This window comes from Kryptolebias marmoratus, linkage group LG1 (genome assembly GCF_001649575.2).
Source record: "Kryptolebias marmoratus isolate JLee-2015 linkage group LG1, ASM164957v2, whole genome shotgun sequence".
NCBI classification, from domain to species: domain Eukaryota; kingdom Metazoa; phylum Chordata; class Actinopteri; order Cyprinodontiformes; family Rivulidae; genus Kryptolebias; species Kryptolebias marmoratus.
In genome coordinates this window covers 24,612,743-24,627,159 of record NC_051430.1, presented here as the reverse complement: position 1 = coordinate 24,627,159, position 14,417 = coordinate 24,612,743, and the positions used below count along the sequence as shown (strand labels likewise).

General features: G+C 42.7%; 1 protein-coding gene across 6 annotated transcripts in view; it reads right to left on the bottom strand.

Annotated features, from left to right (window-relative positions):
• The window catches only part of cltcl1 (clathrin, heavy chain-like 1), a 29,642-nt gene extending 16,345 nt beyond the window's left edge, over positions 1-13,297 (bottom strand). For 2 of the 6 annotated variants that reach the window (XM_017412365.3, XM_037975320.1), the window contains exons 1-7: positions 13,036-13,297; positions 5,716-5,923; positions 5,247-5,249; positions 4,210-4,478; positions 2,791-2,952; positions 2,602-2,715; positions 2,338-2,511 (exon numbers count right to left, since the gene is read on the bottom strand). In XM_017412365.3, the coding sequence (XP_017267854.1) occupies positions 2,338-2,511; positions 2,602-2,715; positions 2,791-2,952; positions 4,210-4,478; positions 5,247-5,249; positions 5,716-5,923; positions 13,036-13,077 (972 nt within the window). In that variant the 5' untranslated portion in view covers positions 13,078-13,297. The remainder of the gene's footprint in view (positions 1-2,337; positions 2,512-2,601; positions 2,716-2,790; positions 2,953-4,209; positions 4,479-5,246; positions 5,250-5,715; positions 5,924-13,035) is intronic. The other 4 variants (XM_017412367.3, XM_017412366.3, XM_017412368.3 and 1 more) reach the window with 4 other exon arrangements.
• Positions 13,298-14,417: the final 1,120 nt, after the last annotated feature.

Genomic DNA, 14,417 nt, shown 5'->3' with positions numbered 1-14,417 from the left:
GTGTGTTGTCTCTCTGGACGCTGAAAAAGCCTTTGACCGGGTTGAGTTTGACTACCTTTTTGCGGTCCTTGGTAGATTTGGCTTTGGAGGACACTTCATTTCGTGGATTAAATTATTATATCAGCAACCGTCTGCCACGGTTCGTACCAACTTTCAGACTTCAAAGCCATTTAAACTACAAAGAGGCACCCGTCAGGGCTGTCCTCTTAGCCCCCTGCTGTTCGATCTGGCCATAGAGCCCCTTGCCATTGCACTTAGGACCAGTGAGGAGATGTCAGGTATCTGGAGGAATGACATGGAACATAAAGTATCGCTTTATGCAGATGACCTTTTACTTTTTATTTCAAAACCATCAACCTCGCTGCCTGTTGCTCTCGATATATTCAGCCAATTTGGTCAGATTTCTGGGTACAAGTTGAACCTTACCAAAAGCGAGCTTTTCCCCATAGGCAATAAAGCTAATTTGTCAGATTTTGCTAATTTGACGCTCAGAATCGAAAGACAAAAATTCACATACCTTGGTATCACAGTGACCAAAAACTATAAAAACTTGTTCAAAGAGAATTTGATTCAACTGTTGAACCAAGTGAAGGGATCTCTCACAAAATGGACGCCCTTTTCCATGTCCCTTGTGGGACGTATCAATTCAATTAAAATGAATATACTACCCAAATTTTTATACCTCTTTCAGGCATTACCCATCTTTATTCCTAATACTTTTTTTAATGAACTGGACTCGATTTTCTCATCCTTTATTTGGCAGGGTAAACGCCCAAGGCTTAATAAATTGCAACTCCAAAAACCTAAACAGCAGGGGGGGTTGCCTTTCCCAATTTCCGGTTCTATTACTGGGCCGCCAACCTTAGATGTTTAGTGTTCTGGTATTTTTACCATGGTCTGGGCTGCTGCCCTGACTGGGTGGCTATGGAGCTACGCAGTGGTGGCAACATATCCATCCCAGCCATGCTTTGCTCCCCACTCTCGCTCGCTTCAGCTAAGCCTATTTTAAACCCTGTAGTGAAACACTCACTGAAAATATGGGGCCAATTTAGGAAATACTTTAAACTTCAAGATTTTTCTCTCTTAAGTCCAATTGCACTTAACCACCTTTTTAAACCATCTGTTCAGGATGGGGCTTTCCTTGACTGGCACCGCAGGGGGCTTACTCACTTTAAGGACCTTTTCATAGGGAAGAAGTTCGCATCCTTTGAGGAACTTAGCAATAAATACGGTTTACCTAAATCCCATTTTTTTAGATATTTGCAAGCCAGAAACTTTTTTCAGTCTCACCTCTCAGGCTCAGTCTCTCTGCCAGAGCATTCACTGTTAGAAACTATCTTATTATTGGACCCAAAGCGTAAAGGACTGGTTTCGTGGCTCTATAATAAAATGTTGGCTACAAAAGAGACCTCCTCACCTGAACTTAAAACCGCATGGGAGGAAGACTTAAATATGGCTATACTGGATGAGACATGGGCCTCTATACTCAAACTGGTGAATACAACATCTCTGTGTGCACGCCATTGTCTCATTCAGTTCAAAATAGTACATAGAGTCCATCTCTCCAAGAGCAAGTTATCTCGTTTCTATCCTGAAATCACCCCATACTGCGACAAATGCAAAACTGCTGTGGCCACACTGGTTCATATGTACTGGTCCTGCCCTGCACTTGGTCAGTTCTGGACAGATGTTTTCCACACAATGTCCAGACTGGCCGGAGTGGCAGTAACACCTGGCCCTCTGTTGGCTCTTTTTGGCTTCAGTGGTGAGGGGTTGCCTTTACCAGCCTTTAAACGACAGGCACTGGCATTTTGTTCGCTGTTGGCGAGGCGTACAGTTCTGACCAGGTGGAAGGGTGCTGCTCCTCCAACTCACAAGCAATGGTTATGTGACCTTATGTCGTGTCTGAAACTGGAAAGAATTAGATGCTCTCTTCAACACTCAACCAGTAAATTTGAAAAAACATGGGGGCCTTTTCTTGACTCATTTCAAAACAATAAATAATGATCCAGATTAATGGAGTCAATTCTTTTTATTAGAATACGTTCCATTTCTGTCAGGGATAGGAATATAGTGCGTGGATCTACTGAGTAGTGACCTGGGTGGGCTAAATGGGATTGCTTTGTAGGTATTGATTTTCTGTATACTATTATTATTATATTTTTTTTTTCTTTTTGTTGTATCTGTATTGGACAAACACCTCGTTGTATTCACATACTGTATGTATAAAAGGGAAAAAACTTAATAAAAAGACAGTGATTAAAAAAAATGACACTTCCTACTGATTTTACAACAAAAACCTTGTAATAAATTAATTATTGACTCTTTAATTCTTACCTGTCCCTTCTTGTTAACTCCAATGATCCCTGAGGTGGCCTCGTGAGGGGCAGTAACGAAAATGGTCTCTGCACTGATTCGGTTCATGTATATACACACTCCGGTCTCCAGGTCGTACAGGTGAATGTAACCGTACTTTGTGATCAAATATATCACACCGTGCTTGTTGCCAATCTGCACAGAGAGTCCAACGAGAGAGTTTAAGTCTTCAGCAGACAGACTTAATGCAGCAAAAACTAATAAGTATCAGAAGTCCTTCACAACCTGCATAGCTACAGGAAAGTCCGTCTGGGCCTCCGGAGGAAAGAACACATCCACTGCTTTCTTAGCAAATGGCTGGTTTCCTGCAGCTGGCTGTCCCACTTCGATGATGTGCAACTAGAAAACAAAGCCCACATAAACAACCCGTCTTGGCACAGCAACCGTTGAGCAGCAACATGAATAAACTTTCACCTTTCCTCCAGCCTGTGAGCGCACAGCAAAGCAGAAGAGAGTGGAGGCTTTGGCGTTTCCCTCCACTTTGAACTCCCCGAAGGCAGCAGCGTGGCCCTCGATGGGCTGGGACACTTTCCTGTCGACTGAATACAGCTGCATCGCTCCAACAACGCGGTTTTGCTGAAGGACAAAACAAGAGTGGCGGCTGCACTTATCGGGTCTGTCAAATTCAAGCCTGGGACACAATCGTGGCTCATGTTTTTAGTGTTTGAACAAGGGGTTTATGCTTTTCAAAGTCTGAGTGTTTGAGAACAGCACTTGGTTAAGCAAACATCGAGCAGCAGGGACAAAGAGTTCTGTGGGATTCATTGACAGTCGGTCACTGTTTGCAGCAAAGAGTGTGTCTATCTGTGGCTAAAACTGTTGACAAAAGCTTGTACAATAATCAGCAGCACTATACAAGTGTTGGTAATTTCCCATTACATTACTTAGCGTTGCTTTCTCTGTGCATCTTGTGTGAAAGCAGAGCTTGCTCTTTAATTGACAGTGCATAGAAAAAAGTAGGACATTAGAAAGAGCAGCAACAGTTTGTTAAAAGTCCCTAGAACAACAAGCAACACCCCCGAGGGTCTTTTTCATTAGCTTTGGTAGACCGAACTATCAAAAGGATCAGTAAAGACTTGGCAAGAACACAGCTGCAGGGATTATAAAGTTATCTTTGCTCTTTCTCTCATCTATGAAAACTCCAAAGACTTGCTTTGATTCGTCTGTATCTCAACCTAAAAATACAACAAAGAGCAGCACCAGGAGACATTTAATCCACATCCATACTTCTGGACACGGATAAGTTGTTACAATGACATGATAACTGTTGAGTTATTCAGAATACATTGTAAATGTGACATAATGAGTGGCCACATCCATCTTTTATACACAGTCTGTGATTATGACCCATTTCTGGGTAAATGGGTCATTCACCGCTTCTGTGGAAAAACACGATTGACCTTTTTTTCCCCCCCTTTTTGCAGAGTAAATTATTACTCTGTGAGCACACGTCTCAATCACTGCTCACACCTGATGTCCCCCGTCTCATGGTTTATATTTAAAGCAGAAAATGACTGCAGCCGTCCAGCAAACGTTCTACCACACGATAAAACTGCCAACGCTGATAATGTGAGGTTATGCTTTCTCACTAAAATTCCAAAACAAGTCAGTTCCCTGCTTATTTAATCAGCAACATTTAGAGTGATAGTTAACACCAAGAAGTGTGCCTCTCAAGTCTTCTAAAGTTGTTTATGGGTGTGAAATTTAAAGCCTGCAGTGAGCAGTTTGAGAGGAACAATGATGCTGTTATGTTGCTCTGAAATTCTTGTTCAGCAAGGCTGCAGCCCAGAGATGAGAAAGATGTCCAAAAGGCATGAGGGAATGTGTTCATACCTGCGCAGAAATCCCTATCAGCAGTAACCACTTCTGCTGTTCGTCAGTTCTGTAGTTAATGATTTGACATCCTGCCAGACTGGCGTGCCGATCAAACACTTTGGCCGGCTGGGAATCCCCCTCCATGCTCCAGTGGTAGACGGCCGTATCAGTCACCAGCGCAACAGTGTTTACGGATATCCACTTCCAGAACATGACCTCCTCTGTCATCGTGTGAGCCTTCATCTTGCTCTTCATCTCGATGTTGAAGATCTGCAGTGTCTTGGCAGCTGAGGGGAGGTACAGAAAACAGGAGAAGTGAGACAAACAGGTGATGATTTCTTCTTTTTTTCCTTCTTAATGCTGCCTAATTTTTTTCGTAGCTCTCAACTCTGATATGGTGAGATATCTCAAGCAAAATAAAACTACCTGCATAGAAAAATGTGTTTTATATGCAGGAGAAGCACCACTGAGTCCATGAGAACCCTGCTGACACTTGTGCTTGGACTGAACTGACCTCTGGCTTCGGAGAGCAGATGGCAGCTTTGAGAAAGCTCATAATGGCTTGCAATGGATGAGTCATAATAATGTTTTTGTGGCCTAAAATAAAACTGCCAGTCCCACATTTGACCAGTAACAACCTTCATTAACCAATAAACTCGCAACAAAACAAACAGGTGAAGTAATGCATGAGTTAGGTGAATAGTAGAGTTGTTGCACACACACACACACACACACATAAGTGTGCATACGCCCACACAGTGCCCCAGCTCTTTCCACTGTGTAATATTTGATGATGTATACAAAGTACCAACATACAACAAGTCATGCCAACACATGTTGTTCTCATAAAAGAAGTGCATATGCCAGCATGTCAGGTCAGAGCAGAGGCTGAGGTAGTGAAGGTTCCTAAAGGCTGTTTTTCCTGCGCTGGATAAGTGGTCAAAATGGCTCTGCATACTTGTGAGGAATATGGGGAGGCCTTTTATGAGACAGACATGGCTACAGTATCATCACAACAGAGTGCCAGACGGGCAGACAGACAGAAAGCAACTCACCGTCTGAGAAATGACAGAAAGCAAGGGAGGGGAAAAAGCAAAGTGTCAATCAGGTAAGAACGAGAAGACAAAGATAGACCACAAGGAGGCAAACAGGGGTGTTTTATCCTCAAAGGGAGGGGAAAGGAGAGAAAAAGCATTACTGGCAAATCATCCTGGTCAGTGCTGGCATTTGTGCTTTAAGGGCAGGCGATCAATTAGACAAACTAATTCAGTACATTAAGGAAAGAAATGCAAGTGCACTCTACAAATTTGCAGCACTGATGACACATTAATCACTCCACGACTGTGGTACTTTCTCAAAATGTTTAGTGAATGGCTAGCTCTTTATTTCTAGAAACATGTGGATGCCAAGCACACTCAGTTCTTGGAATAATACAATAACTTCAACTTTTAGTTTAAAGCCACTACAAATAAAGGTGAACTATTTTTCTCAGCCAGAATTTTTATAGTCTCATCTGCACCTTACCTTTTAATGCAATAACTTTGCTTGTGGGGTTCATGATGGCACTGTCAGCAGAGATCGGTCTCCTTATTGGGTTGTTGGGGTCCGACAGGTCCACGATCACCACCTGGTTCTGCTCGCCCACCTTCTCTCTGATGCAGATGAACTTGTCGGACTCCATGGTCAGGTAGCTGAAGCCAATGTTGGCCGGGTTCACACCCAGGTTCTGCAGCTGGAAATCAAAACGAGGAGAATCAACACATCAGCTCCACTCGATCCTCCTGCAGAGGTCTCACATCGGATAGGAGTCTGAGTCAGCTGACACGACAGACAAAGTGGACACGCTCAGATTTTCATTTGTATTTTAAGTAGTTTGTAGTATTTAAGTAGCTGTGGTGGCCATATTGAGTGTTACTGACTACAGTTGTAGATGCAAGTCCAGTGATAACCTGTAGGTTTCATTGATTCAGTGGTTCACATATTTTTCTAGCAGACAAAGTTGACTTCAATTCTTCTTCAAGTTTCAAACAAAGAACTTGCACAATCTGTTAGCATTTGGAGTATGTGTAAAGATCTAAACCAAACAGTGCAACAGGTGAGCTGCAGAGTTGTAATGTTCCTTGCATGCCACAAAAGGAATGCTCCATCCTAACCTAACACCTTCACAGGTGCAGCCAATAAAACCAACCAAGACCATAAAACCAATGCACCAAGGACTTCAGCGTTAAACAGCTTCTGGGGAGAGGAACTCCAAGAAAAGGTTCAATCATTTAAGGATGGCGTGTTTCTGACAGAAGGTTAAAATAACAGAAAAGCAGCATTTTAATGTCTGTGCAAAGATTGGATAAGTTAACTTAGCATAAAGTAAGAAAATTCATAGAAAAAGTTGGTGTAGGCTGATTCTAGCAGGAGATTATTTTAGATATACACAGACTTTGAGATGGAGTCATAATAGGAAAGATCACGGATGACCTACACTAACATTAAAGGGCTTTAGAGACAACAGCCAACAATGGCAGTTCCTAAAGAAGTTAGCATTGATTCTTTTACATAAGCAGTTATATTAGAGCTGAAAATGTTCCCTTTTGAAAAAAAAAAATATAAATAGCAAACTGAAGTGATGTTTTTCAGGTTATCCTAACTGGATCTTTGTAACTATAGGTTAAGCCGAACTGATCTGACTGACTAACTAATCTATTAATGAGAAGAATTATCTACAAGTCAACCAACAGACTGAATGATGGTCACATTCAAACATGCTGAACTATTTAAAAATATATGGAAGACACACAGATTATATGCAAGCAGAAGGCTTTTAGACAAAATAGTCAAGACTGCAACTTTAAACTATTTTTAAAAAATCCCTGGGAAAATAAATATGGCAGCAGCTCACATTTATCTTGCAGGGGAAAAGCAGCAAGAGGCAGATCGAAACAGATTTGGTTAAAATAGCTGCAGGTCTGCTCCAGTTTTCCTGGGATATTCCTAAAGACCGTTTTCCAGGCAGAATTCCCACAGAGCCGAGAAACAAATGTTGGTACTCAACAAACTACATGATGTTTACTCAGTGAAGCTTTATTTTACCTAATATAGCTTCTTATCATCATCAGAATCAACTGAAATAGTTTTGGGAACTAACGATTGACTTTTAAACTTTCATCGCATCAGAATTTTTGATGAAAAGTCCACACTAGTGTGAAATCTTAAAAATAAATGCTTCGGCTTGGTTAGCAGCTGCTGAAAAAGGGAAAGTATTCATCGCGTTGTCCAGCTGAGCTGAACTGAGGGAAGAGGCCAATACAAGCAGTCTCCACTGACTGCATTATGCAGTCTGAAGCAAGTAGAAAGGAATCCTCTACATTCGTCACAAAGAACCATCTATCTCCCAGCTGGCTGGAGAAGCAGGACAGAAAAATAAATAAATAAAGACTTCTGCAAAACATGAAGAGCAAAATGGTTGAAATCAAGGGTTTAAACAGAGGAATAACAAATAAAAATTGGTTTTCTAACAACAAATATGGTCGCTAAATATTCTAATGAGTTCATGTTTATTGAAACAGGGCCACATGCAGAGATAAGTGCAAATAAAAACTATATTTTTAACTGACTCTAGTAACTTTAGATAATAAATGCATTTTTTTTTACTTGAAATGGATCAATATACTTAATGCACAACAAAAAGGAGCCGATCTGAAAGAACATCAAACACAACTTTATTCTTTTATTGGAAACTTTGCTCAACTTTTTAGCTTCTTTTTGGATTTTCCATGTAGCATCTCTTACCTTTCAACTGACGCATAATGAAGCGTTACAATAAAAACGCAGCAACGTAGTAACAAAAAGTCAGCTGTTTCATGAGCAAACTTTCTATCTTTTTGTTTTTGTTTGTTTGGTTGTTTAAAACAGAAAACAAGTCAACTGTACATGTACACTGCAATCTTTAAAATGTTTCAGGAGGTGTGCGGAAAAGTAACACCCATAAAATTTGCTTGTGACTTCTTGTGTAGATTTTACAAACAGCCCCCCCCCAAAGCTTTTACTGCTAATGAGTGAGCGTGTCTGCAGGAAGGAGTTGCTGCTTCATGCTCTTTTCTGCTGATCTGCACGAGGCCTTCAACTTGCTCCTTTCTATTGAGGATCCATTCAAATGTGGTATTGATTAAATTAAGTCAGATTTCTTTAATAAAAGTAGTCCTCACAAAGCATCAACTGGCACTTTTATCAAGCTGTGAAGAAAACTTTAATGTCAAAACACCTACTGATTCAGACTCATCAAATGCCAACGAAGGAACAAAGGAAAAGGTTATTCTTTACTTAATATTGATCAAGTGCTTTTTGTCGTTCAACTCCTTCATTGTGCAGCTAGTTTTCTGGATGTTACAAGGGCGCACAAAAAAAAGGTGTCTTTGAAAAAAAGCCACAGGAAAAGACCGGTGGGGGGAGATTGGAGCCATATGTCGCATCTCCTCAAAGTTATCTGTGGGTGGAGAGGCGAGGGAGGGTAAAACAAAGATGGTGGGGGAGAAGGATGGGAGTGCAGGCACAGCCCAGCATCGCGCTAAAAACTAACAAAGGAGCTGGCCTGAGCAAAGAAAACACGTGAAGAAGTCAGAGTGATTCATGTACCTCTTATGAGAGGAGAATGGGAGCTATAGCTAGGTCTGTTCAGAGTACTTCCCGTAACACAGGCCTTTGGCAACTTGCAGTTCAGGGAGGGGCGACTGACTCACCAGACCTTTTAGGAGAACAATCCAGACAAGAGTCACAATGAAGCTCCAACCCACCGTCTCCACGAACCTATAAACTGCCTCGTTCAATACCACACAGATGCCTGAAAGTCATCTTCCTCTCAGAACTGAGATTAACTTTGCAAAAATAGAATTATCATCTTGATACAGAAAGTGGAGCTTCGCTGATGATACAGCACGGACGGGATTTGGTGAGTCACTGACTGGGTGGATGTGTTGCATCAGCAGCTCAGGAGAAGATTGCAGCAGTAAGACTCAGAAGTGCTGCCTTTTTCCATTTTCTAGCAAGAGATGCTGGAAAAGTTGGATATACAGACAAGGACAAATACGCTGGGGTCTTTTAGTTGAAGACAGAAAAGCCCCCAATGGTCACTGAAATAACTTGAAATTTACAAAAGTAATAATAAAAAACAACTCCTAAAACTCAATGAGGGAAAAATCAGTCAGCTCTTTGTTCACGGACCCAAAACTGAAGCAAAGAACGAAACACAGGAGCTTCAGTGAAACATGGAGGAGCATCGGTTCTGTTCTGGGACTGCTTTGCTGAATTTGGCACAGGAGGTCTTTAATCTCTGCAGAGTACAATTTAATCTCAAGACTATCAAGGTATTCTGGAGTGAAATGGGCTTCTCAGAGTCAGAAAGCTTGGTCTCAGTCGCAGGTCATGGGTCCTCCAACAGGATAGTGACCCAAAAACCCACAGCCAAAACCAAAACACTGGACTGTTCTGAAATGGCCTTCTGAGCCCTGATCTAAATCCAGGTAAACATCTGAGGAAGGAGCTGAAACATTCAGTCTTCAAAGCAGAGACAGCCGGAGCAGGTCGATCATGAGGAGTGGGCCAAAATAAGGTTCACTGAGCCCAAAATAAACCTAAAGGAGGAGAGAAATTAGGGTTTGAACCTGTGCTTTAACAGTAAGAGTTTTGGCTGCTGAACATCGCCTCTCTGGTCACTGGTGCGTTTTGTTGGCCTGTTCTGTCCTCCTGCTTCCTCTCTCCTGATGTAATTTTCTAGAGCTAAAAGGGGGCCGGCTTAACTCAGCTGTCAGTCAAACACATCCGCTGGTCGGATTTCGTCAGGGACATCGGCAGAAACGGACACAGAGCTGAGGGTTAAACATGGATGCAAGTCAACCGGGCGATGTTCAGAAGCTTCAGAGCTGCAGGGCATTTTTTGCACTTGCTCAAGCTGCTACAGTACGTAGGCTGCCTCACACAGACAGCAGCAGAGCCAAATGACTCTCACTTTGCCACTTTTATTATTCAGTAGACTGTTCATCTTGTCACTAAACTTAAAGCATCGAGTCCATTTTAGACAGGATTACACATAACTGCAAATAACCGAAACAAACAAGCATGGCGTTTCCTTTCTTTATTCCAGTTGTATGCAGAGTAACTGACTACAGCTGAAATCCAAGCAACGACCCGCTCTCGAACACTTTTAAGGTCTGAATAACCTAGATATTAAATCTGTTCATCAAGGAGCTGGATCGAGGAAAAAATTCCTCCACCCAGGCTGAGACAGTAGACACTGAGCTGTAAATACCAGACCAAGAAAAAAAAAAAAAACTAAACAACTTGAGGCCCAAAGTCTCGGGTTTTCAAATTCCAAGCATTTTTCACTCTGCTGGAGCCACCTAAATTCACAGGGGGATACGACTGGGCAGAGTCGTGATTTCACGGTAGAAGTGAAACATAAAGCGGCTGGCTGATTATCGCCGTCTCAAGGCAAGGTACACTTAAAGGAAAGCTATGTGCTCCTGAGAAAAATTTGAACTAATGACCCAGACGATGATGCCCGACAGGCGGCTGTGCTCCATCGGGAGGGCTCGGCAGCTCTCTGGTGGCCGGCACAGTTTTTCCAAATGGATGGAGGATCTTTGGTTGGGAAAGTGGGGCTACAGGCCAGAGGAAGGGAGTAAAAAGAGAGAGGGGTGGGGACTTCCCCCCCCCCCACTAGTGAAAGGCCATTTCACTGCCTGGTCGTTACCATAACAACAGGCTACAGACCAGTGGAGGAGGAGGAGGAGGAAAAGGAGGGGTGCATCACAGAAAGTTTCTCTTTTGGCTGCAAGACACCAAGCACTGGGGCTGCCATTTAAAGTCCGAATAACAGGGGGTCAAAGGGGGACCGTGGTGGAAACGGTTCCCTTGCAGACGACCAACACAAGAGGCCGTTTGTTTCCTTATTATCGCAGCGTGTAAAGGGGGCATTTTGTGGTATTTTTTTCCACTAAGACACTGCAGACCAAAGACTAAAGGGTGGGTGCTACTTTTATACAGTGATGCTGATACTATGGAGCTACATGACACAAAAATAAGGAACTAGAAGTCACATTAAATCAATGCAATAAGGCTGGCAGAGTAGCAGGACCAACACTGTTCTCATCTTACAAGCTCAAGAACAATTAAAGCTACTGAAATCTGCAGTATTTTCCTCACATCAATGGTTCATGTGTCCTTAAATAAAATACTTGTAAAAAAAAAAAATTATAATTTGTGAACGCCTGCCAACTACCACGTGTGTTTGTTTACCTACGGAAACAGCCGAAGTGACTGAAAACAGGTCAACAACGGCGACGTCTACAGAAGGACGAGAAGTCCGACAGTTCTGATGCGTTGATATGCGTTGATATGCGTTTACACCCAAACCGAGCAGTTCAAACGGTAAACTTACTCGTCCGGAAGACGTTTTGCAAAAAGCCGCACGTGTCCGAATGCCGAGCCGTGCCTTTAATGGCGCGCCACCGCCCTGTTAGATCCCTGATATTTACACTGCATTCCATTTGTGCTCGGAAGTTGGAATTTCCGAGTTCCGCCAAAGTCGGAGAGTCAGAAAATCCTGACCAGCCCCGAACTCAAAAATCCAATATGGCTGACCCATATATGAAAACTGTGACAGCTTCAGTAAGTAACTTTTTATTTGACCGTTTGTCAGTTTGCATTTCAGTAACCCACTCACACACACAATACTTTACAACCATTAGCAGCAGGTTGTTTGAATGCACAGAATGCAGAGAAGTCCATTGTTAGCAGCTTGTATTACTAACAGCTGAGCACAACCATGCTACTGGTTTTGTTGTGACTGGAACGCGTTAAAGTTGGATCTGATGTCATTCCCAGATCCGAGTTCCAACTTTCAAGGTTGTATATCAGACAGTTTTTACTCGTCCTCTCTTATCTTTAGCGTTTAGCACCCAAACCTAAACGTCTTCTTTGAGGGTTCTCAGTCTATGGCCAGCCTAACGTAGGTTAGTTTTCTTCCATGTGATTTTCGGTGGATTCAGCTTTGTTTACATTGGGCGCATACCCGCATTTCAGAATTTGATATCAGCACATCTGGAGCACTACTCGAGTGAATGCTTTCAAACTGCACCATGTGATGAAGCTCAGGAAAACATTTTTGTTGTGTTTTATGTTCTAGTTTGCAATGAGCCCCCTTTAAATGAGTCCTCCTCAGGTTAAAATGACGGATTCGACTTGAACGCCGCGCACTGGCGCATCATTTCGTCAATAAGCTGGACGCATTGGGACCAAATTCAGCGCAGAAACTACACAACAGCGCGTTTTGAAGACAACAAAAGTGTGTGTGTTGGGGAGGGGGGTAATGCAGGACATGACAACAACACAAAGCTTGAGAGCAAGTGCCGCTCGGGTCTCAGTTACAATGTAACCCCGAACAGCTGAGCCCCCCCACCACACACACACACACACACACACACACACACACACACACCAAAAACAAAGTGTCAAATCGCCGCAGTTTGGCTGATAAATGACGGCGGGGTTTTGAACTTGGGAGGCTAAAAAAAGACTGCGGGTTCCCCAAACACACCGGCCCGCAGTGGAGCCGCGTCCAAGCAGACTGTTCAATTTTTACAAGTCATCATCTGCCCAGCAGGAGAAAACTAGGCCTGTAGCTATATTGAGCACCACCCTGCAGCCCTATTTCAGATTCCATTTAAATGCGACATGTGCTGTTTGTGCGCGGAGCCACACGGGCGAGGAGCGGCACCGCCGACGGACACACACATTCAAGCGCTTCGATTCGTTTCGAAAAGCCGTCTTTCCGCCCTCCCTCCTGCGCGCAATTACCTGGAGATGCTCCTGGAACCGGATCGGTAATATCTGAGCCATTTCTGGGTGGTTTCTCTGTCAGAAGCAGCCGCGAAGGAGAAGGAGGAGGAGGAGGAGAAGGGATGGGGAGAGCGAGAGGAAAGAGGTGGTTTCCTTCTTTTTTGTGTTGCGCCCCAAACGCTACAGAAGCAGAAATGATGGGCTTGTGGCGACCAGCCCGAGAGGCTTTCGTTGTTATCCAGTGACTGCTCCCATTCAGTAAGCCCCCCTACGCCAGGACTGAGTTTAAAAACTCCGCACCTCCGCCGAGAAAACTAGTCCCCCCTGATTCCCGCTGCGCCTCATCAGCTCCTCCAGTGATCCTGGGATGAAATGAGGCTGTCATGACAGTCCGCACTGCCTTCATATAAACCACAGTTTACTATAAAAACCCCGTGTTTTTATTTTGATTTCCACAAAGCTGACAATTGATTGTGTTTGATGTGCAGCTCGTATCCCTCCGCCGAAGCCCCTTCCCTCCCCTCCTCATTTCACCAACTTCAAAATCAAAGCTCGTCACATCAACCCTGCTGCTTTTATTTCCTCTAAATTCCTCCTCTTTCCCTAAAAGAGTCCTGCTGGGTGATGAACTGAGCTGGAGCTGCATCTCATTTCCTGTCATAGTTAATGTCTGTCATCATATTTGACAGGAAGGTTTTCAGAATAATGGGAGAAAATGAAATATTTTATGATGAGGAGCACCCAGAAACAAAACTTTCTCCCTTCCTAAATGTTAAATGTGAGGTGTGTTGAGGCAGAGAGATAGCTCCAGAGGAACATTATTTTGCAAATATGGAAATAAAACTAGCTGTTGGGAGGATTTTAAATTTTAAATCAGATTATTAATAGTCATTTTGCAGGTTGAAGCAGGAGTAGCTGTTACAGCAAGACTGATGGGAAATTAAATAACACACGATTGGATAATTAGCTTTGTTAAATGGAGTTTTAACTAACTGAGCCTAAAATCTTTCCTATCTATAGTTTTAGTTTGTTGTAATGTTTATTTTTTAGACATTATATTTTGAAAATGGCACAAACAAGTGGCAAAATAATCTAAGCCCTTTTAATACAGATGTTAATGATCCATTTGACACAATAAATAAAAAAATTGTCCAAGCTGTTCTTCCTTGTATTGACAGTATTGTGATTCTTGAAATATTTTTCTGCATGTCTCCATTGTGGACATGTTTGTTTTTGGATTTATGGATAACTCCTTCCTCAGGCTGTGTTTAAGACCAATAATTCACTTTCAAATTTGATTAAATTGTTTTTGCCTCATATATACAGCACGTAGACCCATGTTTCTGCTTGTTTCAATAATTTACTGCGCCTAGTTTCAAATTATTTAGCAAAAATAGAAA